Consider the following 27,490-nt stretch of genomic DNA (forward strand, 5'->3'; position numbering starts at 1 on the left):
TTTAAAAGCCCCAGTGCAGAAGCAACACCACAGCCCTCCACTCACATTCCCAGACGGAGAACTCGGTTACCTGGCCGACTGCACAGTTGTGTGGGAAACGTGGTCAGTCACTGGTATAGAAATTGGGGATGGATCTTGTTGGTGTCTTAGTCTGTTTGATGTCTTGTGAGAACATACTTCCTGGTACACAGATAGGAACTTCACAAAGCACTGTGTCTTCACAACACAGAAGGGACAAAGGAGCTCTCTGGGGTCTCTTCTGTAAGGGTGCTAATCCCATTCACGGGAGCTCCACCTTCATGACCTAACCACCTCCCAAAGCCCCGCCTGCTAATACCTTCCTATGGGTGGGGGTGGGGGGTAGATTTCAATATATGAATTTGGCAGGGTGGGACACAAGCATTCGGTCTGTAGCAGCTGGGTGCTGGTAGTCTCTGATAAATCTTTTAATTGTGATTATTCTTTAAATCAAAGTTAAACATGTGGCTACCTTAAAGGTGCAGGGTTTGTTATGAAACACAGCAGTCTTTAACTTCCCTTCCTTCCTTTATTCCCCCTCCCCAGAGACAATCCCTCTTGCCTCTCTTCCCTGATTATTTCTGTAACTCAGACGGGTGTGTATGAGTTTTCTATGGTGTAACAAATTACCACAGGCTTAGCAGCTTTAAACATCCATGTATGATCTGGCAGTTCTGTAGGTCGGAAGTCCAGGGCTGGTGCAGCCGGGTTTTCTGCTCAGATTCTCATGAGGCTAAAATCACGGTATCACCCAGGCCATATTCTCCTCTGGAGCCCAGGGCTCTCTTCCAAGCTCACATGATTGTGGTTGAAGTCTGTTCTTTATGGTCATAGGGCTGAGGTCCCCAGTTCCAGTTGGCTGTCATCTGGAGGCCACTCTCAGCCACCCAGTTTCCTTGCCACACAACCTTTCCTCCATCTTCAAAGCCAGCAACACAAAATATTCCCCACCTCAAATCCCTCTCATGCTTCCTATCTCTCTGACCTCCCATCTCTGACCCCTAGACCCAGATGGAAGGGGTCATGAGACTGGGTCAGGCCCACCAGATAACCTTCCCATCTTAAAGTCAGCTGATTTGGGTCACATCTGTAGAATGCCTTCACAGAAACACCTGCATCAGTGTTTGACTACATGGGAGGAGGTATGTGTAGACCAGGGGCTGGAATGTTGGGGCCATCTTGGAACTCTATCTACCACAGAATGATCACATTGCTACCTCTGGGGCTTTCAGTTTGGGTTGCTGTTGGTTATCTCCCCATATGTAGATGTGGACTTAGCTTCCTTTCGTCTTGCCTCCTCTGCCCACATGTACTCCTCAAAAGGCCCCACTAGAGTAATATAGAATAGTTCATTAGATCAATGCTCCATGTTTGTTACTCTTATTATGAAAATGCCCCCTGTAACTGAGCCAAATGGTCAACTACAATGGACTTTCCTTTTGTTTTCTTTGGAGCTCTGGCTTGTCTTCTTTTCTGTTCATTTAATTTTCTATCTACTTACCATTAAGTCAATCCCAAACTCTTTGCCAGTTTTCTCAATAGCCTCAGAAGTCACATTTTGTAGAAGTCACAGGTTTTGTGGAAACTGTTAATGCTTCACTGAATAGCTCAGCTCCTTGCCTTCTGGGGACATGATGGGTCTGCACCTGGCTCCCTGTGGGTAGCACAGTCCTTATGACTGTTATGAACAGAAGGGACTGTCAGTGTTCCAGAGAATGGCTGCCCCACTGATCTGGATGCTGGGTTGAGGGTGATCACCCACCAGAGTAGTTCCCCAGCCAACCTTTGATATATTGAAAACTAACCTTTTGGTATTTCAAGTGATGGAACTTTTGGCATCATTTGTTACTATAGCATAACTTAGCTGCTCCTGACTGATAGAGAAGGTTAACCAAACATGGGGTGCTGCTGCAACAAAAAATAATATTTGTAGCATTGGCTTAAGGGTTGACCATCATGTATCCAATGGTAGAATATTTGTTAAATTGTCACCTGGAATAACTTGGAAGAACTAGTGAAAAGAGACAAGGGTGTCATTCTACCATCAAAGATCAAGAAGCTCAAAGAACCTGCAATTAAGTTGAGAGAGAAAAGCATGTATTAAAAACCACCATGAAAGCAGCTCTCAACAATGAAGCTAACTGGAATCAAATAGATTAGGTAAGAAGTTAACCACATTTAATTGAATCAGTTAGTGATATTTAAAATGAGAGAGAGGGAGACACAAAATCCAAAGCAGAATCCAGGCTCTGAGCTATCAGCACAGAGCCAGACACAGGGCTTGAACTCATGAACTGTGAAACCATGACATGAGCTAAAGTTGGATGCTTAACCAACTGAACCACCCAGGCACCTGTGAAGTTCAGCCTTTTGATGTGGGTCTGAATGCCTCAGCTGTGGAGCCCCAGCTGCCAGGCCATTCAGTGTACCCAAGTGTTGACTAGGGGTATCTAAATAGCAGAGGAAAGCTACCACAAGAGAATGTCCACAACAGTCATGAGACACACCACAGATAAGGAGGACACAACAGGAAGAAACAAAAATTAAAATATTCATACACATTAGTGAAACCATGGAGAAATAACATTTCCAGACCTATGACTTTGCAAGTTGATAATGTCCCTCTGTATCTTTAGTGTTCTCAAGTCTTAAGGCATTAAAAGACCTTTAGGGGCACCTGGGTGGCTCAGTTGGTTAAGCATCCAACTTTAGCTCAGGTCATGATCTTGTGGTGCCTGAATTTGAGCCCTGTGTTGGGCTCTGTGCTGACAGCTCAGAGCCTGCTTTGGATTCTGTGTCTCCCTCCTCTGCTCATGTTCTCTCTCTCAAAACTAAATAAACATTAAAAAAAAAACCTTTAAATATGCATCTCATATGCTGTATAAATACACCATCTATAGTTACCTTTTTATTGTCATTGCAGAATATTTCAAAATTCTTCCTTGGTTATAATATTTTTACCAAAGAGACATGTAGCCATCAACATTGAAACTTGAATTTCGTTGCGTTCTTATATGGATTAAAATGGTAAAAACTTAACTGTTTGCTCTAGAGCCTATGTATCTTAAGAAATCATATCTAAAATGCCTCTCACATCTGTTCTATTTTTAAATGACACACATAGACTATATTTCTTGTCTTCCCCATGTTTACATCAGTGTTCTGTTGAAAATATTCTGAAAATATAGTAATTTAAGAATAAAAAGAAGAGAAGCTAACTATATTTTTGAGAGAAACTAGTAGTGCCAAAGAAACCACGTACAAGGACTGATAGAGCTTGTGGCTGGAATTTATAATTACCCTTAATCTCCAACCTTCTACAGACGGAAGTGGGCTGGGAATTGCCCAGCCCCCAAGGAAGGTGTATTTCCAATGCCCGGCCCCCCACCAGTGCAGAGGAGGAAGATGATAACGAAGAAAACCCCTAAGGGTGAAACAAGACTCCAAGGAACAGTGACTGGCCAGTCCCTCCCAGACAGCAGGATTGGGATAATTCCAGGAATATCCTCACTCCTGAGCAGGGGAAAATATCTGCCTAGCTGGATTTTAGAATTGCTAAGGACACCATCTACTGGGACTCCTCCACTCCTCTGCTTTATGAATCAGGGAGTTTGTTGTGTTATCCTGTCCATTTCTACCACTGTGTGTTGGGATTGTGTATTTGAGGAGCGGGGGGGGGGGGGGTGTGGAGGGCACAGACAATTTGTCTTCAGATCATAGGTTTCTAGACTAAGAAGAGCCAGTCACATGAACCACACACATGAGGAAACCACTGAGCCTCTTATGGAACTGGGCTATGTTCCAGGGAGACTGCAGAGTCTCCCTCACCTCGAAACCCTGTCATCTTTTGGTTTTGGATTTCCCTGTCCCTGGCCTCTAGATTCAAATTTAAAAGGCTCATGAAAGTGGATCAGGCCCACTTGGGGTGGGAGAGAGTAGATTTTGTGTGTGGGAAAGAAGGCATGAGTGACACGTCTGGGTCAGGGCTCTCACCGTGGGTCTTGGTCTGCCATGATGACCAGCATGTTCTAGACGGACTGCTTCATCAACCTACCTGTCCCTGGGTGCCTCACTATAGACTCGCAGCATGGCCAGAAATAAACCTTGGAGATTTGCAGGTTGTTTGCACTGCAGCATGGCCCAGCCTCTCCTGACTGCTATAGGGATTCTATTTTACCTTGTGAAGAGGTGTCCCCAGAGCTTCTGACCTGCTCCAGCTTGGCCTAGTGGCCCCCTGTGCCTCTCCTTCCCTCCTGTGGGGATTGCCTGCTTCCTGGACTGCATGCCTCCCTCTTTATTGGCTGAAGTCTTCATTTTGGAAGAATCGTTATTGCTGGTAGCTTCCTACAATGACACAGGATGCATGGAAGGTAAATTTTGTGAGATATCGTGCATCTCAAAACATTTGGTTTGTGCTTTGTCTGCGTGAAGATAATTTTGCTTTAGATTTCCCAAGGCTTTGCCCCTTGCCTTCTAACTTCTACTTGTTATGGAGAGTCGTCCCACAGCCATTCTGACTCCTGACAGTCTCTAAGTGACCTGCTTCTATTGTCAGGACACTTTCTGTCCCCATTATTCTGAACTTGAACAGAGATCTGCTTTGGGGTAGGGCTATTTTTTCCCAATGTGCTGGGCTCCCTGAGGGCTCTTTCAACACACATTCTTCAGTAGTGGAGACTTTTCTTGGATTAATTCCTTGATGACTCTGCCCACTCCCTGTATTTTTTCTCTGGTCATTCTTTCCTGGTTCCTATGATTTGATCAATGGACTTTCTGTATGGTCTTCTTTTTTCTCTATTTCCAATTTTTGGGGTTATTTTTTGTTCTACTTTTACAGGGATTTCCTCACCTGTGCCTTCCATTCCCTCTCTTGAGAGTTTTTTTTTTCTTTTTCCTTTCTGATATCTTATTTTCAATTTCCAAGAACTGTTTTTGCTTGTTTGTTCTCTGAATGTTTCTTTATATGTGTCCTGCCTTCATGGGTTGCAATATCTTAATTTCTCTGATGACGTTATTGGTACTTATGTTGACGTGTACTTCTCTCTGCTAGTCTCTGTTTCTTCCAAGTTGTTTAAAAAAAAATCCACTGGGGCTTTAGATTTTATGACACAAGGCTTTCCTGAGATGCCAGGTCAGCTTTGGTGGTCTGTAAAAGACTGATTAGAAACTCTGTACACATGTGTGGGGCTTATTAACAGTGGCCTCTCCTTTGGGTGATCTGGCTTAGTTGGACAACCACAGATGTCAGGAAGTTTAGGTGTTCCCCTTGGCCTGATCTGATGCCCCAGAAAGACCCTTTGTCTCCTGGCTCCTGTAATCTGCAATCCCAAAGGGGGACAGAGGTTGGTCTCAGTATCCAGTATCTATGTGCTCATTTAATCTCCCTGTTCCTAAACTGTCAGTTGTGCCTGGTGTCTCCCAACCAAGATGCTCCCTTTTACCTTCTTTAGATAATAATTTTCCAGGACAGCGTAGTCCGCACAGAATTAGGGAGGGGATCTGGGCAACTCAATTCTTCTTAATAAGGCTTTCAGCCTTATTCTTATTTTAGCCCCTCATTCACATTCATGTCCAGAGGTGCCTACTGCCACCCATTCGTGAAACTTCTGGAGATTCCAGTTTGTTCTTGGCTTTCTTTCCTGGCTATCGTTTTGGGATTTCATGTACTCTGGTCTGCTAAGTATTTCAGCTTCAAAAATTGTGTCGTCGTTACATCCTCCCTTCCTCTCCCCATCCTTGCCAATTTCTGTCTTACAACAAACAAACCTGCTGTTGTTTCAGGGGGCTCTAGAAGGTAAGAGTCAGTCCACCACCTTTACCAGAAACCCCAGTCACCTTTTCAGGCTTTAACCTCTTTACTCCCCAGACATGTCTCCATCTACTTGTTCTAATCTGATCTTCCCTACTCTGCTTTTGAATATTCTGTTCCTTTCTTCTGACACTTGATCCCCACCCATCTTCGTCTATACATGAGCTATGTCTGACAAAATCCTATTTAGCAAGAGAAACATGGACTCCTAGCTCTGAGGAAAAGAAATGTATCTCTGGATACTGGAAGATTTTCTACATGGTAAAGGCTGCAGGCCCTGAGGCTTTCGGTGAACAAGGATCAAATGCCTGAGAAGCCAGCCAAAGCCCTGAGTTTTGCATCCAGAATGCCACAGGGCACAGGGGAAACCCTTAGGGAGGCTGCACTCAGCACTCCTGGAGAGCCCTAGGGAATGCTTTAGGCTGTGGATGGGGGTGGGCTGTGTGTCAGTGCAGAAGACCTCTGACCCAGGCTGGCTTCACCTCGCCCAGGGCAGGGGTCTTGTCCATGGCTGTGGCCCAATGTCTAGAACAGTGCATACTTGTGGGAGGACCGCCAGAGTGTGTGCAGGCTGGGATGTACCAGCAGGGGTCATGGAGAAACCAGAGAGATGTGGTACCTCAAAAACTGGGCAGAATTCCCCTGGCTGAGAGGGGATGGGTGCTGGCAAGTCGGTGTAGGGCCAGCTCCATCCTTAACGAAGTGACTGATTGTGACATGTGGTGGGATTAGAGGAACATTCTGAATCATTATTTGGTCAGAACACAAATCTCTTAAATGTCATCAACACAATCTGCCTGGCAAAATGATTACTTCCTGCCAAGAAGAGCCCCTCTTAGAGGGACTTGACCCAGATGCCTTTCCAGAGCCCATCCCAGCATACCCCTCCTTCCCCCCCTCCCCTCCCCCCCCCTCTGTCCCATAGTCTTCCCAGGGCGCACCAAATTATCAGTGAGAGGGAAGTGTAGGGTTTCAGTTACAGACACCCAGGGTGCTCAGTCGTCCAGGCCACTTTACGGTTCACCATAACATGAAACAGAGAATGGTCTGTCTCAGTTCTTTCTTCATTACCTGGAAAGAAGTTTTTTCTATCCAGGCCCCAAATTAATTTGGTGAGAAATGGCTGGTCTTAATTTGTGCGCAGGATGACCTTGCCCCACCCACCACTCTTCTCAGGTCCACAGGGTTTGAGTGCCTGGGCTGCCTTCATCCAGCAGGCTTCCCTTGCTGTCAGCTGACACGTGCGAACGTCCTTTAAGGCAAACCACCCAGGGACTGCAATCCCAGGCCTCGGTGTTGTGGTTGGGGGCGCGGGGGGGTCTTGTGGTTCAGGGGCTGCCTGAAGGGTCCGGAGCAGCGGTGGCTGCGCCCCATTCTGCGGCAGTAGGAAGTTATGTACTGACTTCTCCAGTGATGGCCTAGGCCTGTATAAGAACGGCGGGGCCGAGGGTTGGAGAGTGGGGGCGACTGTGAAAGTCAAGGGCAAGTTGGCAGGGGCAGGGCAAGCAGTGCGCGCGGACCCGGCGCAGTAGAGTATTTCCTTCGGGAGGCCCAGACAGTGGGTGGGGCGTGGTGGGCGGGGTCCTCGCAGCTGGTGGCGTTTGAAGCCTTCTCCACTGCGGTGGGAGAGGGGCAGCCTAGAGAAGTTGGCTGCAGGCCTGGGGCGGGGAGGAGGAAGGGGCCCCGCGTTCCCTGAACAGCGGCGCCGGCTGCACCAGCACGTAGTTCACTCCTGCAAGCACAGGACGCGGTGGGCACGTCACCCACGTTGTCAGCTTAACCACCAGCCTGGGGCCAGTTCGGCTTCGGCTGACCTAGGCTCACCGGCAGCGCGGTCCCCTTCGGGTCCCTAGCCGCCCGGGACCAGTTTGGGGAGCAGCCGATCCTTCCAGCGGTAGAGGCCCCGCCCCACCCGTGACCTCGCTCCCAGCCTGGCCGCACCATTGCCCGGAGCTCAGGAGAGAAAGAGCACGGAGGGGGCGAACGGCATGGGTCTCGAGACGCGGCCACCCAGGAACCCTCTTGCGGCAGGGTGCACGAAGAGTTTTTCCGCCCCCAGGCCAGGCCTGCTGCCTCGCGCCCAGCCTGAGCGGACACGCCTCCCCGCCGTGCAAACGTCGCTCTGGAAGAAAAGCGGAGGCAAGCCTCGCCGAGGCGCACCCATCCCTGGTGCCCCTCACAGGCAGGGATGGAGGGACAAAGGGACGCCCTGCCGAGGGCTCACTTTCACGCCGGGGTTCCAGGCCGCCACCACACAGAAGCCCTGGCAGGAAAATGCCCCCGCGGGCTCCCCGCTGCTTGGGGGTGGGGGGTGGAGAGCGGCCCCCGCGCAGCCACGCCCCGGCCCGCCGCCCTCGGACGTCCTGCGTCAGCGTGCCCAGCTCCCGGCTCAAATTTCCGCTCCTCCTCCCGCCGGCCAAGAGGGCACGCCCATTGGCGAGGGCAGGCCCCGAGGCCGGGCCGGTCCTTCTTGCGGCCCGGATTGGTCCGGCCGCCTACCTACGAACCAATGGCGTTCCCCCCCCCCCCTCCCTGCCCTAGGCCACGCCCCCTCCCCAGGCGCGGGCGCGCGACCGCTGTATCCTGACGGTGCGCGCTCTGGGATCCCCGCCCCCTCCGCGCGCGCAGTTCCCCGCGGCAGCCGCCGCCTGTAACCTGCGCCGCCAGGATGTGGCTGGGGGCTGACGTCGGGTCCAGATGTGGCCCCGGCCCCGCCCACCCCCGGGGCCGGGCCGCCCACACCGAGCCGCGGCGCGCACGGCGGCTGTCCCGCCTGCCACAATGCGCGCCGAGGCTGCGGCCGCGACTTGGCGAGACAGTCACTAACGTCGCTGCTCGGCATCCTTAGGACAGGCCGCCTCTGACGCCGCGCGGGGACCCCACGGGCCCGCGCCCCCCATGCGCTCACTCTTTGGTGCCCGGCCGGGCGGGCGCCTCGCGGACGCGGAGCCGCGCGGGTGACGGCAGAGGCGGCTGCGCGCCTAGCCCAGCCCGCGGAGAGGGCGCGCCGCGCCCCCGCCCCCCGCCCGCTCTCCGGAGGCCGTGGGTGCGGATGCGCCGCTGACGACTCGCAGCGACCAGCAGTGCCGCCGGCCCGCCGGCCGGAGACCGCAGCATGGCAGCCGCCGCCTATGTGGACCACTTCGCCGCCGAGTGCCTCGTGTCCATGTCGAGCCGCGCGGTTGTGCACGGGCCGCGGGAAGGGCCGGAGCCCGGACCCGAAGGCGCGGCCGCCGCTGTCGCCGCCACGCTGCCCCGCGTCGAGGAGCGCCGCGACGGCAAGGACAGCGCCTCGCTCTTCGTGGTGGCGCGGATCCTGGCGGACCTCAACCAGCAAGCGCCGGCGCCCGCCCCAGCGGAGCGCAGAGAGGGCGCCGCGGCCCGGAAGGCGAGGACCCCCTGCCGCCTGCCGCCTGCGCCGCCACCCGCCCCCGAGCCCGCCTGCCCCGGCGGCGAAGGTGCGGCGGCCGCGCCCCTCAGCCCCGCGTGGAGCGAGCCCGAGGCCGAGCTCGAGGCGGGGCTGGAGCCCGAGCGGGAGCCAGGGCCCGCGGGGAGCGGCGAACCCGGCCTCAGACAAAGGGGCCGGCGGGGCCGAAGTCGCGCCGACCTCGAATCCCCGCAGAGAAAGCACAAGTGCCACTACGCGGGCTGCGAGAAAGTTTACGGGAAATCCTCGCACCTCAAGGCGCACCTGAGAACTCACACAGGTCAGTAGGGCCGCCCGGGCGCCCAGAGCGCGCGGACGGGGACAGCGCAAGCCACCGGGCCACGCCCCCGGAGCCGCCGGCCGGGCGCTAGGGGCAGTGGGGCCGGGAACGGTCGGGGCCTCGCCCCTTCCCCCCCGCCACACGGTCCCGCGGCCGGCCCCGCGCGCCTAGCGAGGCGGGTCCGGGAGCTGGGAGCCGGCGCCCGCCCGGCGACCGCGCCCCCGCCGGGCACGCCCCCTCCCCGGGCACTCTCGGGCGGGGCCGCGGGGGCGGATGTCGTCATCTGGGCTGCGGGCGTAGACCCCGCCGAGGCCGGGGGGCGGCGCGAGCAGGTGCGGGCGAGCTGGGTGGGGGCCGCGCGTGCTGCTCTGGGAGACAGGCGGTGGGGGCGCCCCGGGGCCGCGGGGGAGGCGGGGTGCCCTCGCCCGGCCCCTCCCCTGCCGGCCCCTCCCTCGCTGGCCGGGCGCGCGCTCGGGATGGGAGGGACCCGCCCGGCCCGGCCCGGGCGAGCGGCGGGCGAAGTTCACGCGGGGACAGGGCTCCCTCCAGCCACTCGGCACATTCTTCACTCTCCTCTTCCTGTAATTTTTCCAGCGCTCTAAGGTTTAATTTGTCCAAACCAGAGCCAGCGGCGGCCGACGCGGGTGGCGGCCCCGGTTCCCCGCCGGAGGCTCTTTGTGGGAGCCCCGCCCATCCGGCCGGCGGGGGCGCGCCCGACCCGAGGGGGCTCCTCGGCCTGGGGGGCGCTTTCTCCAGAAAGGAGTGCCCTGTTCACTGCCGGCCGTGTGCGCCTCCCTCTTCCCGGCCCTGCTCTCACCTGCCGGGTGCTGGATGCGTGCGGGCGGCACCAGTACCGGGACGGGCGGCCTCAGCGGACCAGGGACCTCGTAGTTGTTTTTCTTTTTTTAAACACAAAGGTGGGAACAATGTTTTAAGGGATGGTAACCTTTCTCTTTCAGTTTGGCTTAAAGAATTGTGTATTTCCTCTGGGCTCACGTTAAGTCTTCTGGTACACTTAATTCTTTCGCATTTGGAGCAGGTTAAAAAACTCGTATAAATATACTGTTACCTTGTTACCAAAGATTTAGACTTCACATTTGTACAATAGTTCGGAAGCTAGCTAAAAACTGCAGTCCTGAAGACCCTGGAGCTGAAGGACCTCTGTCTCCTGGTAAATTTGGAACTGAGCTGTCTCCAGGTCTGCAGGTGTCAAGGCCAGCGGATCTCAGACAAACCTTTACCTCAGAAGCTGCCCCCGCGGTTTTGGTCCCTTGCTGTGGCCGCCCCAGATAGCTCGGCCTGTGGTGGGGTCGAGGGTGAAGGCGGGGCCATTTTACTCATTCTCAGTCGGAATTTAGGGTGTGTGGACCGAGATAGGGGGTGGGGTTAGTGTAGGGGTGTTGGTTCAGACTGGGAACCTTACTGCCAGGGTGGGTGTGGCCGTGGAGGAGGGGCCAAACTACGTTCGGATCCTGTTGCACCCAGATTACGGGGGCGGGGGCAGTGCATGGGGCGTGGCTCGAGGACCTCCTTGCGGGGGCGAGGCCAGTGCTGGGCAGGTAATTTAAGGATAAGAGACTCTCTGCATCCTGTTTCACGGTGGCTTTCTACTGGGCTAGTTGGGTTCGAGAATTGTGGAGGGGCTGGTTGAGGGCCGGGGCTCGCTGTCACGGACCGGGCAGGCTTGGATGGGGGCCTTAGCTGGAGGATAGCGTCTGGGTTTGCTTGCCCCCTGATCCAGGCTGTAGTGTTCCTGAGTGGGCCCCTTGGCTAGATGATTGCTCCGAGGCAATGAGAACTCGGGTCTCCCTCTGTGGGGTGGAACCCAGCCTCTCTGGGGGTGCTCTGAAACCCGAAGCAAGCAGAAGAGGATGGAACCAACACTCTGACTGTAGTGTGCTGTGTCTAAGAGCAGGGAACGGGGCTTGCCGTCCCTGTGTGCAGAAACATGAGGCCCTACCTCTGGAGGAGATGTAGATTTCCAGGTCCCAAATACTGACCTTCAGCCAAACACTACAGTTTAAGTGGTGTCCCAGGTGAATCTGATTATGAACCAAGAACTCACCTCTGGAGGGAGTCTGGTTCAGCTTCTGGTGGAGGCCATGACTAGGGAGCCCATTTCCAGCCTGCCCCCAAGTGTGCAGAACATAATTAACTGGTGTTCGTAGAGGAGACAAGGGTAGCCCACAGGCCACAGGGGGTGACCAAGGGGCCAGGCTACCCTGGGAAGACCTGAGCAGCAGCCCCCGGTTCTGAGATAGCTGTGGTTTGGTTTGTGTGCTTCCAGCAGCTTTCTGGGGGTTCTCTGCTGACAATGGTTCAGGTCATGCCAGGCCCTCTACTCCACTAGGAGCAACCCCCCACCCCCCAACCCACGCACCTGCAGCAATTTCATGGCAGAGGGTGAATATCAAAATCACTTTAGCCAAGAAGGCAGTTCACAACTTGCTCTGTCTAGCTCTGTGACCAAGGACGGGTCCCCAGACCTCCCTGCAGCTTGGTCATGTCTTGCCTGACCACTTGGAAGGTCTGTGGGAAATGAGGCTGTGTGTTTGAGAACCCTTTGGGAAGTACAAGCCTCAGCCTTGACTCTGGGGAGACCTGGACTTCCCTGACTGCTGCGATCTCCCAGAGCTGCCTGGCCTGCTTAGTTGTGTGGCAGTGTCCTGAGGACTGATTACCCTGTCACATTTAGGTAATTGTTGATGTTAAGCAAACACGTGATCAAACAAAGACACTCACATTTTTGCAACCCAAGCTGCTTTTTTTTTTTTTTTTTTTTTCCTAAGGCACTTATTATTTAGCTAATCAGAATTTCCAGCCCAGATCTGGGAATCTGCTAAGTCTTGCCTTGGGGAGTAGCAAGACCAGGAACATGTTTTCTTGGAGGCTGAAGGGCTTTGATGTGAACATTCAAGGACTTTGAGAAGGAAAGGCCTCTGGCCTTCTGAGGGCAGATCTCCACCTGAGCCAGCCAGGAGATTCCTGCTTGTTATCTGGAGTGGTGGGGCTTGGCGGGTCCCCAGTAGTAATGGCCACTCAGTCTTTCTTGGCAGAGATGCCTTGAATACATTCCTACCTATTTGTTCCCGCAAAGAATCATTTTCAGAATGTCTCTGTGCCCTGTTTTCCCTGCAGCACTGGGAGCTAAAAATCCAATTGCATGCTGTATGAGCTGGGCCCATTTCAGCAGCTCTGGGGGCCTTGCTGGAAAGGGGGCACTGTGTTGTGTACAGCCCCTCCCTCCTGCAGACATCCAGAGACATGCCTGGTCACCTGGCCCTCTTTTTGGAGGTGGAGGTAGAGTTAAGATTGCATTCTCAGCCATTTCCTGTAATAATTTGGGTGGGGTTAGTTTGAAGTTTAGCCACCGAACAAGGGATTTGATCGTGAGTGAGATTATTGGGGCAGGGTATTCAGGGTATTTAGGTCCCCTCCCCCAACACAAACTCTGGCTATAGAGCCTGGTTTCTAACCACATTCCTCCCATGTACCCCTCGAAGGTGGTTCCTGGTGCAGCTGCCTTGGACAGGCAGCCTGTCAGGGAGTGAGTGGCGGGGATCTCCATCACCCAGGGCAAAGCCATGCTGGCAGAGGGCCAGCACTTTGTTCGGGACACATCCACGCTGGTGGGTCCTGTCCCGTCTCCCTCATAGTCCCAGGCTGCCAGTGGGCCAGTTGTGAAACTTCAAACAATGCAGAAGTGTGTAGACAGAATGTGCCAGTCTTCTCTTCCTCTGGCTAACCACTATCACCTCCTGTTGGTGTCTCCCTTTACAGACCCTTTTAGTGGATTTGCATGTATGCATGCATGTGCATCCACACAGACATCTGAAAACTATACATGTAGGATCCTAGCAAATATATTCTACCACAGGCTTTTTTTCTGTGTGCTTATTTAACAAGGCACCTTCGTTCTTTATCTGGGCTGCATGGTATTCCCAGGTGTGGCTGCGTGACTGTACCACAACTTGTTTAGCCTTTATCTTGAAAGGATAGTTATGTTGCCTTCTCATTTTTTATCATTTCATGCCTGTGGCAGTAGAATCCAGTATGTGTGTTGGTGCAGAGGAGCTGGCATTTCTGTAGGATTGAGACCTGGCAGTGTTATTGATAGTAGTGTAGACAGCATTTACATGCATTGTAGAGTTACCATGTTAACTTAAAAGACATGTTATGTTTTTAAAGGAAATAGCACATTATGTTTTTAAAGGAAATAGATGGAGGTCTTGATCTCCCCAGTACTGAAGTTCCTGCTGTGTTGCTGACTTTTTTTTTTTTTACTTCTTCCAGTTCTTCTTTTGCACATGTGAGATCATCATATTGAGAACATTTAAAACAACCCTAAAACCACCATTACTCTCTCACGGCTCAGACCAGCTCTCCTGCTGCCATCTGTTTTTTGTTTTTTTTTTTAATTTTATTTACTTATTTTGAGAGAGAGAGAGAGAGAGAAAGAGAACGAGAACTGAGGGGGGAGGGGCAGAGAGAGAGAGAGGGAGACAAGAGGATCCGAAACAGGCTCTGTGCTGACAGCAGAGACCCTGATGTGGGGTTTGAACTCACAAACTGTGAGATCATGACTTGAGCCAAAGTCGGACGCTTAACCTGCTGAGCCACCCAGGTGTCCCCCTCCTGCCATCTTTACTTGGCTTACCCTGCAGCCTAGCCTGGGTAAGGGCTCAACCCCTGCAGCAGTCAGCTGTGCCCTCGCACCCTGAAGTGCCTCCTGGCTTGTTGGCACTGGGGGAGGGACTGATGTGATGCCTTTTGAAACTGTCCCTCCCCTGGCTAAAAGAGGGCTGGAGCCCTTCCTGTGTGAGCAATCTGACAGGACCACCCTTGACTTAACCAGAGGTACCATGTGCAAGGCTTCAAATCTGGAAGACAGCCCTGCCCCTTCAGAGTTGGCACTGTGAAGTCTGCTCACTGAAATGAGCTCATGACAGCCCCGACACTGTAAGGGCCTGTTTGCTTTGACCTTATTCTGAATTGAGTTGGTCGTTAGGTTCCTAGATGTAGCAAGTTAAAAGGGGAAAGGGGAGATAAGATAGCATCTACAACCAAGGAAGGAAATAAGCCAACAAGTTATTAATATGTATGTGTGTGTGTATGCACGTGTATCTAAATCTATAACTCAAGAAACCCAACCCAGCCACACTGTGCTGGAACGAATGTGGCGCTGTTTGTGGAGGGGCCTGTTGTCCTCCTCAGTAGTCCCCTAGGCCTGCATTCTATAATAACTGACATTTGTAACAGTGGTCTTGACATATCAGGGCACTATTAAAGTGTGTCTGGTTTATGCTTTAAGAAAGCAGTTAAACTCATTTTTGAAATGAAAACTTCAGGGATGATACACTCAGCTCTCTGTTGTATCTAATAGCAGGCTGCTTGCTAGGGACAGGCATTGTTCTGTTTGCATTCATTCCTCATAAGCTTTTTAATCTTCACAGGACCCTATGAAATAGGTACTGTTGTTATTACTAGTCCTCAAATAATGATGCCAAGGCCCAGATGGATTAAGAAATATGCCCACAGTCACACAGCAAATGAAGGGGGAGCTGAGGTTTGTGCCTGGGCAGCCACACTTCTGAGTTTGGGTCTGCCCGCTGTGCCTGGCTGCTCTTCCTGCCTGGACCTGTGTTCCAGGGGAGGGCAGGTGCCTCCTGGTATTTAGAAGTCTTCCTGTCCCAAGCACACTGCTTCCCTCACAAATTCTTATTGTGAAATGTTAAGGGAGTAATACAGTGAACGCTCATACGTTCCTCTAGACTCCTCAGTTAAATATTTGTCACCCTTTTATTTTTATCCCTTTTTTCCCTTTCTCTACTGTATTTTCTCCCTTGCCTATCTCCTCTCTCTTTAAATAGTACATATTATGTAACATACAGTCCATATTCACTTCTAATGATCGCCAAGATGTCCCATGTAGGGTCTGGAATCCAGTTCATCACACATTGTGTATGGTTGGCATGTCTTTTTAGTTTCCTTTAGTCTGGGACAGTCTTGGCCTTTTGTTGTATTGGAATTTTAGGGATCCAGATTAGTTGTCTTGTGGAACATCCCACAGTCTGGATTTGTCAGATTGCTTCCCCCTGATTAGATTTAGCATAAACAGGGGCGCCTGGGTGGCGCAGTCGGTTAAGTGTCCGACTTCAGCCAGGTCACGATCTCGCGGTCCGGGAGTTCGAGCCCCGCGTCGGGCTCTGGGCTGATGGCTCAGAGCCTGGAGCCTGTTTCAGATTCTGTGCCTCCCTTTCTCTGTGACCCTCCCCCATTCATGCTCTGTCTCTCTCTGTCTCAAAAATAAATAAAAACGTTTAAAAAAAAAAAAAGATTCAGCATAAACAGTTTTTGGTGGGAAATACGACACAGGTCATATAATGTTGGGCACTTGCACGCACCACAGTGGGGGCTCGTGTGGTCAGGTTGTCTGATTGCTGGATCACATACGTGGTTAAAGTGGCGTCTGCCAGGTCTCTTCACTATAAAGGGACACAGTCCTCCTGATAATAAGTAACTGGTAGGTAGGGTGACACTCCAAGACTGGGTTTTTGGAGGGTTAGGGTGCTGCTGGTCCTGCATGTACAGCCAGGTGCTGTGTTGGTGCAGGTGCAGTGTCTGCCCATCTCTGTTCAGCCCCCTTCTGTCTGGTCCACCTGGTAGGTTTCTGTTTCATCTTCCGACTGGACAAGTCCATTGACTGGACAAGTGCTGGCATTTCTGGGTCCTGCTGTTGGAAGTCCTTTTATAATCAAAGGACAGCTCAGCCTAGTCTTAGGAGCTCCCTTCCCAAACAAGCAACACGTCCTGATTTTATTTTGAATGAAAGTCTTTCCAGATGGTACTTATAGCCTTTTTTTTAGTTAGCTCACCCTGGCTCTGTGGCCACAGGTGACCCATCCCCCAGGCCTGGTGTGGGGTGGGGGGGGCGTTGGCCTGCAGCCAGTGATACCCTTAGGATCTTGGTGGGTCTCTACATGCTTTCCAGAAGAAAATAAATATTGATCTAAGTTCACACACCCAAGCGTGTTTTACTTCCCTTTCATAGCGCCAAGTGGGGTCATTTTCTTGAGAAGTCAACTTCCCATCAAAATGGAAATAAACTTTGAAGTGTTGTCTCCAGCTTGGCAGTTGAGAAGTGACTGCTGTGATGGGACTAGGATGGGGGTGGTGGGGGTTTGGCTGCCATGGCCCCTGGGGGGGACTCTGAGCCTGGAAGGCCTTCCCCTGTTCTAGGTCAATATAATGGAGACTCAAATGCTAATTTTTTACTCTTTTGACAGTGACTTGACACTAGGCACTTGATGTAAGACAGAGAAATCTTCACCCAACCAAAAGCTCTGTCATTTGGCTACACTTACACACACGTAAATGTGCTCTCTGGTTTGATGTTGCATCCAAGCCCGGAACGTGTTTACATGGGACCTGTGATTCTGGTTCATTTACTCAGTTTGATCTCAATCCTGTCTTCCAACATCTGTGGATCAGCCCTGTGCCAGTCAGCCTTCTTGGAGGCATGGAGTCCCCTCAGCTGAAACTAGGCTGTGGTAAAGAGGTTGGTCATCTGCCCTGCTATCTCCCTTGCCCCTTTTAGTGTGCCCTAGCACTGGTGTGCCTTCCATTCAGCTCCTGTTCCCCTTCTGCCCCAGGGCCTGGACAAGGGAGCAGCCTTGACCAGTCCATAGTTTTAACTAACATCATCCTGGACAAACAGAACAGAGGGTACAGGTTTTTATTTTGGGGTGTGTGTGTTGGGGGTGGGGGCGTCTGTTTATTGTTCTTCTTTTTTGAAGTTCATCACACAAAAATACTTGCTAACCAGGAACTTGGCCACACTCCGTGGCGATTGGCCAGTCTGTCCCAAGGTGACCTGTTTGGAAAAGCACTGAGGCTTGATGCCTCAGATTAAATGTCCCTGTGCTGCTGCCACAGGGGTGTGGCCTTCCTGCATGGGTGGGTGACCCATGGTCCCCTGAGCACAGGGTACAAGCTCATCTCCTTGGAGCTAGAGCCCAGGGAACATCATGGAAGAGCTTTGCAAGAAATAGGGGCCCAAATTAAAAATCACTCACCAGAGAGCACATGGTTCAGTACCTTTGTTGGGCTCCTGTCCCAGGAGCTTCTGAAGGTGGAGTTCTGGCACATGGCTATCTCCTGCAAACATGGGGCCAGTTGGAAGGAAGCTTGGGAATGGGGAGAGGATGAAGTGGGCTTAGAGGAGCTCAGGGGGCTTCCTGCTCCCTACCCAGGACCACCACATCGACGTGGAGGGACATCAGCAAGGTGATGGCTAGACAGCTTGGCTGGTGGTCAAGGGCCTAAATTGGGGCCTTCTGACACTCTTGTGTTAGTAGGACTGATGTCATTCTCCTTGAGTATGTGTAGGACCCTGTACACTTCCTCTCTGACTTTTTCACTTGTCTTTAACTCTCTTTTATGGTATAAATGCTTGCTCACACACACACACACACACACACACACACACACACACACACAGGATAAAGGGAACTTGGTTTGGGGCTAGAGGTAGAAGTTAGTTAATGGCAGATCAAGAATAGAGGTTTTTGCAAGGAAGTGTTGGGAAAGAGAGGAAACAGAAGAGACATACTTGAGCCTTAGAGCTCAGCCCTTTAGGGGAGAGAAGTAGGGGCCTAGGCGCCCAGGTGTGTCCTTGGCACAGAGTGATGTTTGACCTGGGCCATTGGCTGGACTAGTTGTTCAAGACCATGTCTGTGATTAAGGGAAGGGTCTGGGAACTGGGGGTTGGCACCATGGGTGCACCTCAGACATCTTACCGGTAACAAACTCAAATGTATTTTCATTGAAGGAGGAATAATAAATGTTAATTTATTTTTTTTATAGTTGCCCTTGTAACAAGTGATGGACAATCTGGCTACTTAGCAGTCTGTAGTCTTAGTTTACATTCTGCTGTCTGCTTTCCTGCCTTACTGCCTGTTGGCCTCATTCCCTCGACTGGCCACATCTGGTTTGTCCACTATTCATTGTGGTCCCCATGTCTCTCCCCACACCCCTCTGTGGTCCGGGAATACTGAATGGCGGGTGGCGGGGTAGGTGGGGACCTGGGCCCTGGAGACACCATGCACTGGTCCTCTCCATCCCATCATGGAGATCTTGCCTGCTCCTTCCAGTGGCTTCACATTCTGGATTTCCTTGTGCTTATTCATCAGTTGCCATTTTTGTCTCTGAATGGTGTGGTGGAGGAGGCGGCCCCTCATAGCAGCCTGTGGGGACCCAGAAGAGACTCCTGCTTGCAGCCCTGTGTGTTAAGGGCAGTTTCCCAAGGTTTCCTAGTCTTTTCCAGAGTGCATCTTTTTGGCTGCTTGCATGGCATGTCCTGTTTTCTAAAATTACTTTGCTGATTGGCCATAGGCCTCTGGGGTGAAGAGGAGGGTCCAGGGGCTTTGCAGGATGCTGTCTTTTCTCCTGAGGAGATGTAGTATCAGCATTTTATGCCATGCCCTCTCTGTTGGGGTGGGGCTAGGGTCTGCCATCGGAGGCCTTATGCTGTCCTGGTGGTGAGCACAAAGGTCATTGTCTTGAGTTGCTGTTAGGTCTTTGGGTCTCAAAGGAAATCCAGCCTCAGCTTCTTCTAGGTTCTGATTTGAAGCTGTTCTTCCTTGATGGTTGGTGGGTGTTACATGTTAGCATTTTGCTTTGGATGGGTTGCCTCATTCTGAAGTGTACTAACTTTAGCCTTTGAAAAACTTCCACTTTCATTTCCCTTTCCCTGATCTCACTGGTCTCCTTGAATCTGAGCTGAGACTCCTTCCCACACTCAGGCCCTCCTGTCCCACATTCAGTACTGCACCATGGCCTCAGAAGACAGATATTTATGTGTGTGCCTGTGTGTGTGTGTGTGTGTGTGTGCGTGCGTGCGTGCGCATGCACTGTCAGCTGCCCCCAAAGCTCAGGAGATTGTTCCTTTGGAAGTAAGCCAGTCACAAGGCATCTGGCCAGGTGGTACAGGCTGCAGCAGGGATGGTTTCTTCTTCATGACCCCCAGTGGGGCTGTATCACCTCAAAGCCAGGGCCTTGCAAGAGCAGAGAAGGAGGGAGTAGTATGTGCTGGATAGGGTGGGGACCCAGGAGCCAAGCTGGAGGGTGTGCAGTCCAGGTCCCTGGTGGAGTTCTCCTTCTCAGGCCATTCTGCCCTTGACCTTTTTCACTGGGGCAGACAGTCTGGTATGGGGGCCTGGATGAGGCCAGGTGCATGGAAGCTCTTTGCCTACCCAGCCGAGTGTGCAACCTGGTGTGCCCTCACTTCTCATACTCCACCACCACCTCCTGCTCCTTGCTTCCCCTCCTCTCCTCCTTTCTCCCCTTTCCTACTGTTCCCCGCCCACCTCCCCCTTCTCTTGCTCCTTTCCTTTCCTCCCTTCCCTTCCCCCCTCCTTCCACCCCCTTCTGCTTACCCCCTTCCCTCTCCTCTCCGTTTTCTCCCCCTCCTCCTTTCCCTTCCTCCTCTTTTTCCTCCCCCTCCCCTTCCCCCTCCCCTTCCCCCTCCCCTCTCCTCTCCCTCCTTGCACCCCAGGACTAAGCACATTTTTAACTTGCTGTCAGGGGTTTCCAGCCCACAGGACTAAGGCAGGAGGGTGTACTGGGGGAGTAGGGCCCCAGGAACTTGAGGAGAACCAGTGAAGATACCTCTCCTTTGTGCTGTAGCCCAGGCTCAGCCTGGGAGACCCTGTGGGGCGGCTGTGGCTTCCTCCTTGCACCCTCTGGGGATGCCCTGGCAGCTCTTCCCTGGGAGGTAGCCTGGTGGGCTGTCAGCCTCCTACACAATGAGAGGTAAACAGTGGGTCACCTTGGCAACTGGCGGAGCTGGGGCTCAAAGTGCTTGTGGCAAGAGAAGTTCTCATTGTCTCAAGTTTCTGGGATGGCGTTCTGTTTTGATTTTTTCTTTAATTAGCTGGAGTGACTAAGATACCAAAATGACTGACCTGGTTCCTATAATTTCTTAATAAACATTTATATTCCCTTCGTAGGAAGAACATTTCTTCCAGTGATTCATTGACTTTTTCTTTTAGATTATGGCAAGGCCCTGGCGAGGCAGGGTGGGGGTGGCACAAAGGACCCCCACTGCCGACAGCCGTGCCAGCTGGCGAGGGTCCAGGCCCTGGGAGCACTTTGTAAACACCACACCAAGATTGTACTGGTTTTGAGGTTGATTATGTTCCATGGAAAATTTGGGGGCGATGCCTCTCTTATCTTGGGGTGTTCAGATCCCCATAATTGGAGCTTCCAGAAGTCCTCTGAGAGACCTGTAAGTCTTTCTGAGCCTAAGCAGTGCTCTTTTCACCCGATGCCAGATTCTCCTGGGAGGCCAAGGTGTGAACTAGTTTTACGTCTTGGTACAAGGTGACGCTTCAGCGTGTTTGTTGTTAAACAGTAACTGCCCATATGTGCGTAGCTTGGGCTGGATGTGCCAGATTGGGTGGCCTCCTGCCACCCTGCTGGCTGTCTGAGGGAGTGCCAGGCCACGCAGGGCCCTGGGAGGTGCTGGTGAAGCTCAGCCCCAGGTTCTTGTGCAGGCCTTGCACTTTACCTGGGGCTTCCTTGGGCCTCTCTGCTTCATCCCCCTGTCTATTACCCAGTACAGTCACCTGCCCCTATCGAGGAGGAGCCCGGTGAGTACATCGGAAGGCTGAAAGTTGACTTCCTTCGTTTTATCATCGGTAGAGGTGATCCAGGTGGCCCTGGCTGGTGGTGTGTCCTTTGAACTGCTCTGCAGTTCACACCTAGGCCTGCATCCAGAGTCCCTTCTTCATCCTGGGCACGCAGGGCCCCTGGGTCCCCTTCTCTCCACATAGGCTGAATTCTTGCTGGGTTGGGCCGGGCTGCCCTGTGGCCTCATGGCCAACACCCTGTGTGTACCTGTGTCGAAAGCATTTCCCTGCAGCGGGACTGTTGCCATCACTGGGGGGGGGGGGGGGGGGGAGTCCACCAACCCCAAACTGAAGGAAATGTCTATATTTGTTGCATTTATTTGTGGTGAGTCTCTGGTGTTACCTGTTCATGCACTGTGCCTTTCAGCTTTTCCAGATTTTTGTGTCAGTTGCTGGGCAGCCTCCCTACCTGGTCACTGAGAAGCCTTGTCATCCTTTCTCCCTTTGTACGAGACCTTTTTCAAGGATGTCCGTAGAATTAGATTTTTTTTTTATTGGTGAAGGATTTACATTTTTTATGATGTTGAAGAAAAAACACAAAGGTGTTGAAATGGCATTGAAGAGTGTTGAAAGTTCAAAGCCCTAATCCATTTGGGAGTTTTGTCAGAAATCTGGTGCGTCTGTGTGCCCTTTGTCAGTCCTAACAATTTGGGCTTTGGACTTTGGGCCCCACCCCACTGCCCTCTCCTCCCAGCAGCAGGCAAGTTTGTGTGCCCAGTGTTACAGTCAGCTCCTGAGGGAGCCTCTCAGTGTTTTTATCAGAGAAAGTCCTTTTTGCCTGATTATGCTTTGTCATTTAAACAGAGGGACTAAATGGAATGTTGATGAGGTCTCCAGGCTTTGGAGTGAGAACAGATTGAGCTGGCCAGGGTTCTTATCTGTAAAGCAGGTTGGGGCATGCTGACCTCAGAGGAGAGGAGGAGTGTGTGCGCGAGTAGAATGTGTGGCATATGCATGTGTGGTGTATGCATCTGTGTTGCGTGGGGGTAGGGTTTGTATGTGTCTGTGTGGTGTGTGTCTGTGTGTTTAACCTGCAGGAGAATTTCACCCACTACAGTGATGCTCTTGGGTACCCGAATGAACGTTTTTGCTGCCTTCTCTTTTGAAAAAGGAAAAAAAAAAAGAACAGAACAAACAACAACAGACAATTTAGAACTACTTTTTTGAAACAGGTGCCAGCTCACGTCCCCACCCTCTGGCACCGCATGTGGGTGACCCTCACCGGCCTTGTGGCCCCAGCCACGCCCCAGTCCATAAAATGCCCGTCTTGAGTTGTGGGAGGATGAAGCAGGAGCCTGCCACAGAAAGGCAGTTTCCTTGAGCATCTTGTTGCTATGGAGACCTGCTTCCTGGGGAGCTGTGCTCAGGCTAGGGCGGCCCCCTCTCAGGTGAGCCTCATTTGTTACTGGGTAACCGTAAAGGAGCCCTCCCAGGCCCCAGCCAGCTGTACCTGGCCTGACTCTTTTTAAAAAGCAGAAGCAGCTGAACGGGAACCTTGAGGTGGAAGACCCCATCACTGGTCACCAGAGCAGTTCTGGGTGTGCCCAACAGCCTGAGGTGGACTCAGGCCTAGCAGCATCTCCCTGCCATGGCGTCAGACAGGCTCGTGGTGACAGACACTGTGCCAGCCCTGCCCAGTGACTCCACCTAAATGGAAGGACTTTCTGAGTCCAGGTGTGCTCTGCGGGAGACTTCCAGAAGCACGATGACTGAGTTCATACCCGCAGCCTAGCTCTTGAGTCCGAGGGCAGCAGAAATCCTGCTTGCCGTGAAACTTGCTTCACCCAACACTCCCAGTGGCTCCTTCAAGTGGAGAGCGCCTGGTTCTGCTGCTAGAGCCGCTTAGACGCGGACGCGCGCAGCCAGGGAATCCCACTCAGGACTCATATTTGCTATTTTTGTAACTTCCTGGGCTTCTCTGGTTTCAGCACTCATTCTGCTTCTTGTTTGCAGGAGTAATTGCTTTCATGAGCTTTGGGCCATCTGTGGATTTCTTTTCCCCTCTATTTTTTTTTTTTTTTTTCTTTTTTGGGGCAGCAATTCTATGTTCGCAGATATGAGAATTGTTTCCTAAAGGGAAGCATGAAAGCGTTCTTGAGGCTGGCTTTTCAGCTGTCGAACCACAGTTTCATACCCTTTTCCTGCTTGCTTTTCATCTTCGTGTGAATGTGTTTGGCATCAAGATGCTTCCTGTGTGGTCTGAGGTGACTATTTTGAATGAATGTAAGGGCTGAGGGCATCTAGTCTGAGATGACACCTGGGCACTAACGTGGCTTCCTTGCTCTCTCCTGGCATCTCCTTGTTCCAGAGGATATTTGTGAACATTGGGTCGGGGCAGGGGTTCCCTTTCCTTCTGCGGACCCCACCCGGCCCCTCTGCTCAGACAGGAGAGGCCGCCAGGGGCCTGTGCTGTTTCTGTCTCCTGCTCGAGTGGCCAAGTGGGCCTCCTCCCTTTTTGGCTCTGAGCGAGTGGGCTGTGGTGAGACCCCTGAGCTGACCCTTCTGGTTCAGGTGCAGCTGCTATAGCTGTCTGCTCAATGCCACCTGGGAGAAGCAGCGGCCGGGTCTGTGGTGGCCACGTTTGGATGCCCTTCAACGTGTAGAGATAGGCATGTCCCCTGTCCTTCTCATAGGGGTGGGGGAGCAGAAGCCAGGGCTGTCTGTGCAGCAGCCTGGACAGGTGCAGTCTCCAGTAGAGGTGGCTGACCTGGCCTCTGCAACCTGTGCTTTCCCAGTCAGCACCCTGGGTGAGTGGGGAGATTGCCTGTAGGGTGCTCACCTGTGTGGAGAAGGCAAGAGGGCTGGAGGGGTGTCCAGCCTCCTGTGGGGCCCAGCGTGGGGAGGCATTTCATCCAGTAGCTGGCCTGGGTGCTCAAGAGCCCTCACAAGGCATGGGCCCACCTGTGCTAGCTGCATCCTGGGCTACAGTGGTGTAAACTGGATTTCATATGTTAGGGTACAGTTTTCAACAACGTGGAAATGGCCTGGGAAATTTTCCTGCTTATGCTGCCCGTTGTCGAGAGCTGGCCAGCCCTGGGTGCTCAGTGTGCTCTCTGGGTTTTGGAGGTTCTGACTCTGGGCTGCCGTGACTCCATGGAAGATAGTCATGCAAAGGCCCAAGGCAGAAAACCCCAGGGCGTCTTGGGCTCTCAGGCACAGAACTGGTGTCACCTGTTTCCGAATCAGCTTGGGAAGGCCAGAGGTATCTGCCGTCTCAGTTTTTCTGGAGGGCAGAGTCACCCCTCTGCGGCTCCTGCCCAGCCCCGGGGTGCTCCACGTGGTCATCCTGCTTTAATGTATCTTTGTTGAGGGAGTATCTTGTCACTGCCCCCTCTGCACCTCCTTTTCCTGTGGCTGAGTTTTGCGTAACAGTCTCCTCCCAACGAGGCAGGTCACACGGATTCGAGTGAAAGGCCCCGCCTGCCCAGCAAATACTCGTGGCACAAATAACTGGCTCTCTGAGATGACGTTGACCTTGGGGGATGCTCCCTGCTTTTATTCAAATGTTTGTGTCCACCCCCCCCCCCACCCCAGATTCTTATGTTGAAATTCTAATGCCCAATGTGTTGATATTTGGAGGTGGGGCTTTTGGGAGGTGATTAGGTCATGAGCCCTCATGAACAGATTAGTGCCCCTATAAAAGAGGCTCCCCAGAGCTCCCTTGCCCTTTCTTCCTTTTGAGGACACAGTGGGAGGACACCAGCTATGAACCAGAAAGAGGGCCCCCACCAGAACTCGACCATGCTGGAGCCTTGATCTTGGACTTCCTGTTCTCCAGGACTGTGAGAAATATATTTCTGCTGTTTGTAAGGTACCCCGTTGGTGGTATTTTGTTCCAGGCTGAGCAAACGAAGATGCTCCCCAACTCCTTTGGGCAAATACTCAGCAACACTTCCCCAACTACCTCAGATTAGTGCCTTGTGCCTTCAAAGTCCAGAGCCTGTCACTCCAACTGCAGGGGCAGGACTTGTTCCCCCAGCCCTGCCCCTGAAGATGGGGGCACCCCAGGTCTATCCTGACAGCAGCCTGCACCTAGTCTCCCACCTGGCCTCCCTCCCTTGCAGCAGGGCTGGTGTCAGCAGAGGAGTCTCCTGAGTATGTCTTCATCACTCCCTTCACCTGAGTTTTCAGGATGTTGACACTTGAAATGGGCTGTGGCTCAGAATTTTCCAAGCATCCAATTCGCAGGGGTTCCAGGGAGGGGATTGGGGGTGTTGAGATCAAGGCCAGGAACCAGCAGCCCCCTAGGCACTCACCAGACATGCTTCCTCAGTACCCTAGCTGGTGACCTTTGCCTTGTGGGGTGGCCTGTCATGGGCTGGGCCCACAGTGCAATGAGGGGTCATCCCCTTCTCAGGAGCCTGGCCTGAAGGTACTGTTCCTACCAGTGAGAAGGGAGAGCACTGGAGGACTCTCTGGAGGACTGGGCTGTCATTCCATGCCCTATCCCAAGGCCAAACATAGTGGTCAACAGGATTTGTCCCAAGAATGTGGGGAATGAGTTCTGGTCCTTGAGTTTACAGGTTTTTGTTTTTTTCTCCTAAAAGCAGTAGAATCTTTCTTTCGACCAAATCCCATGGATTCCAGTGTAGGACGGAGTTGGGGAGGATTGCTGTCTGGCGCTGGAGGGATTTTTGGCTGTGGAGCCTTCTGTCACTGAGCAGTCCTGGGCACCCTGCACGTACCCTGAACACAGTCCCAGTGGGGTTGGCTGTGTTGTCCCGAGGCTAGCATAGGGTCCTGCTTCTGTACCTAAGTGACTTGGGGGAAGGAAGCGAGATGAATGGAGGTCAGCCCCCAAGGCCACAGGTGCAGGCTAACCCTTGGGGCTGGGCCAGGGAGTTGGGCCCTTATGGTCTGTGGCAGGTTCTTCTGGGGTCTGTGGTCAGTGTCCTGTTGCTTTTCAGAGGGTGTCACTCTGGCTGCCCAGGCTTTCATCAAGGGTGATTGGGTTGGGACTCTATGGGGTCCAGCAGGCAGAGGTAGTGATGAGACCCTGGCCAGAGCATGGGGCAGAGTGTGGTGGACAGAGGCACGTAAGGTCACAAGATGGTGGGCAGGGGAGTCTCAACCCACCCTGCAGCCTGGCTCAGAAGTGCTGGGCTCTCAAGACGGGAGAGAGAAAGTGGCCAGGGGTCAAGGCAGTGGTCTGGCAGGTGTGGGGGTGGGGTTGACCCCGCCATTGACACACACTGGACTGGTGTGTAAAGCTGCATTTGTGGGGTGTCAGCAGACAGTGTCAGGGTGGGGGACATAAGGCATGGGGTTTTGTCACTCATTCCCTGAATGCCACAAGGGTCCTGGCTCTAGCTGGTGCTTCTGCCCCTTGAAGACTTGGTGTCTGAGTCCAGCACTATGTGACCTCATCCTCACATGCTGCTGTGGGTGGGGGCACGGGGTGGGGTGGGGTGTGGGTGTCTGCATCCCTTGCTGTAGCCCTTCCTTCACCTTGGACACTCCCACCCATCCCACTCAGCCAGGCCTTTCCCTCCTTCAGATGCCTTTTCAGAAAGCAGTGGGGGTGGGGGCAGATCCAGGCCCAAGTGACCACTGTGTCTAGCAGTGTGTGATGAGTGGACAAGCCAGAAGTGAAAGAAAGCACTTCAGCGAGTGTGAGGAGAGCCAGAGAGGTGAACTGCTCTTGTGGCTGCCTTTCTCTAGTGCTTGGAGCAGCACCCCGATGTCCCCGGATGGGTGTACTGTGCCCGGGGGCATCATCGTGGTGATGCCATGCTAGATCTCCCACAGCCCGAGGCTGATGTGCCCAGCGGTGCCAGCGTGTTGTCTCCACAGCTGGGGGTAGGTGGTAACCTCTCTGTCACAGGATGGACCACAGCAGTGCTGGGCCAGTGCCCACTTCTGACCAGGGTGTCTGCTCAGCCAACCTGGTGGAAAGTCTTCAAATGTTTTTAACCACTGAAATCCTGTTCTCCCCACCCATTTATAATGGGCCGACCTCCTTGGCTCCTATGGCTCCTCACCCCTGCACTCCTACCAGCTTATCACTTCTGCCGCCCCATGGATAAAGTTCTCAGCTACTGACAATAATGACCTTCTGATAAACATGCTGTGATCCTGGTTCTAAAGGAAGAGTATCAGAGGGCAGACATTTCTCATGACCTCCCCAGAGTTCAAATGGAGCTTGCGTGCAGAGGGGATATGACACCTGAGTACCCGTGTGCACCCAGCATGAGCCCCAGTCCTGGCACATGGACCCACTGCCCAGTGCCCCTCATGAATCTCCAGCCTGTCCCCATGGGAATCCA

General features: G+C 52.8%; 1 protein-coding gene and 1 long non-coding RNA gene across 3 annotated transcripts in view; one reads left to right on the forward strand and one right to left on the reverse strand.

Annotated features, from left to right (window-relative positions):
* Positions 1-1,382: 1,382 nt before the first annotated feature.
* LOC123385838 lies at positions 1,383-8,337 on the reverse strand. Of its 2 annotated transcripts, XR_006598961.1 has the most exons (3): positions 6,447-8,337; positions 4,196-4,362; positions 1,383-2,087 (listed from the first exon to the last, which is right to left on the reverse strand). It is a non-coding gene; the product is annotated as an uncharacterized LOC123385838 (long non-coding RNA). The 2 variants fall into 2 exon arrangements; XR_006598960.1 differs by having other exon boundaries at positions 4,196-8,337.
* A 112-nt stretch (positions 8,338-8,449) lies between these two features.
* Positions 8,450-27,490, forward strand: part of KLF13 (Kruppel like factor 13) — a 50,935-nt gene continuing 31,894 nt past the window's right edge. The window contains exon 1 of the mRNA XM_023255009.2: positions 8,450-9,534. Coding sequence (XP_023110777.1) covers positions 8,943-9,534 — 592 coding nt within the window. The 5' untranslated portion in view covers positions 8,450-8,942. The remainder of the gene's footprint in view (positions 9,535-27,490) is intronic.

The sequence above is a fragment of the Felis catus genome, chromosome B3 (assembly GCF_018350175.1).
Source record: "Felis catus isolate Fca126 chromosome B3, F.catus_Fca126_mat1.0, whole genome shotgun sequence".
In the NCBI taxonomy this organism is placed as follows: domain Eukaryota; kingdom Metazoa; phylum Chordata; class Mammalia; order Carnivora; family Felidae; genus Felis; species Felis catus.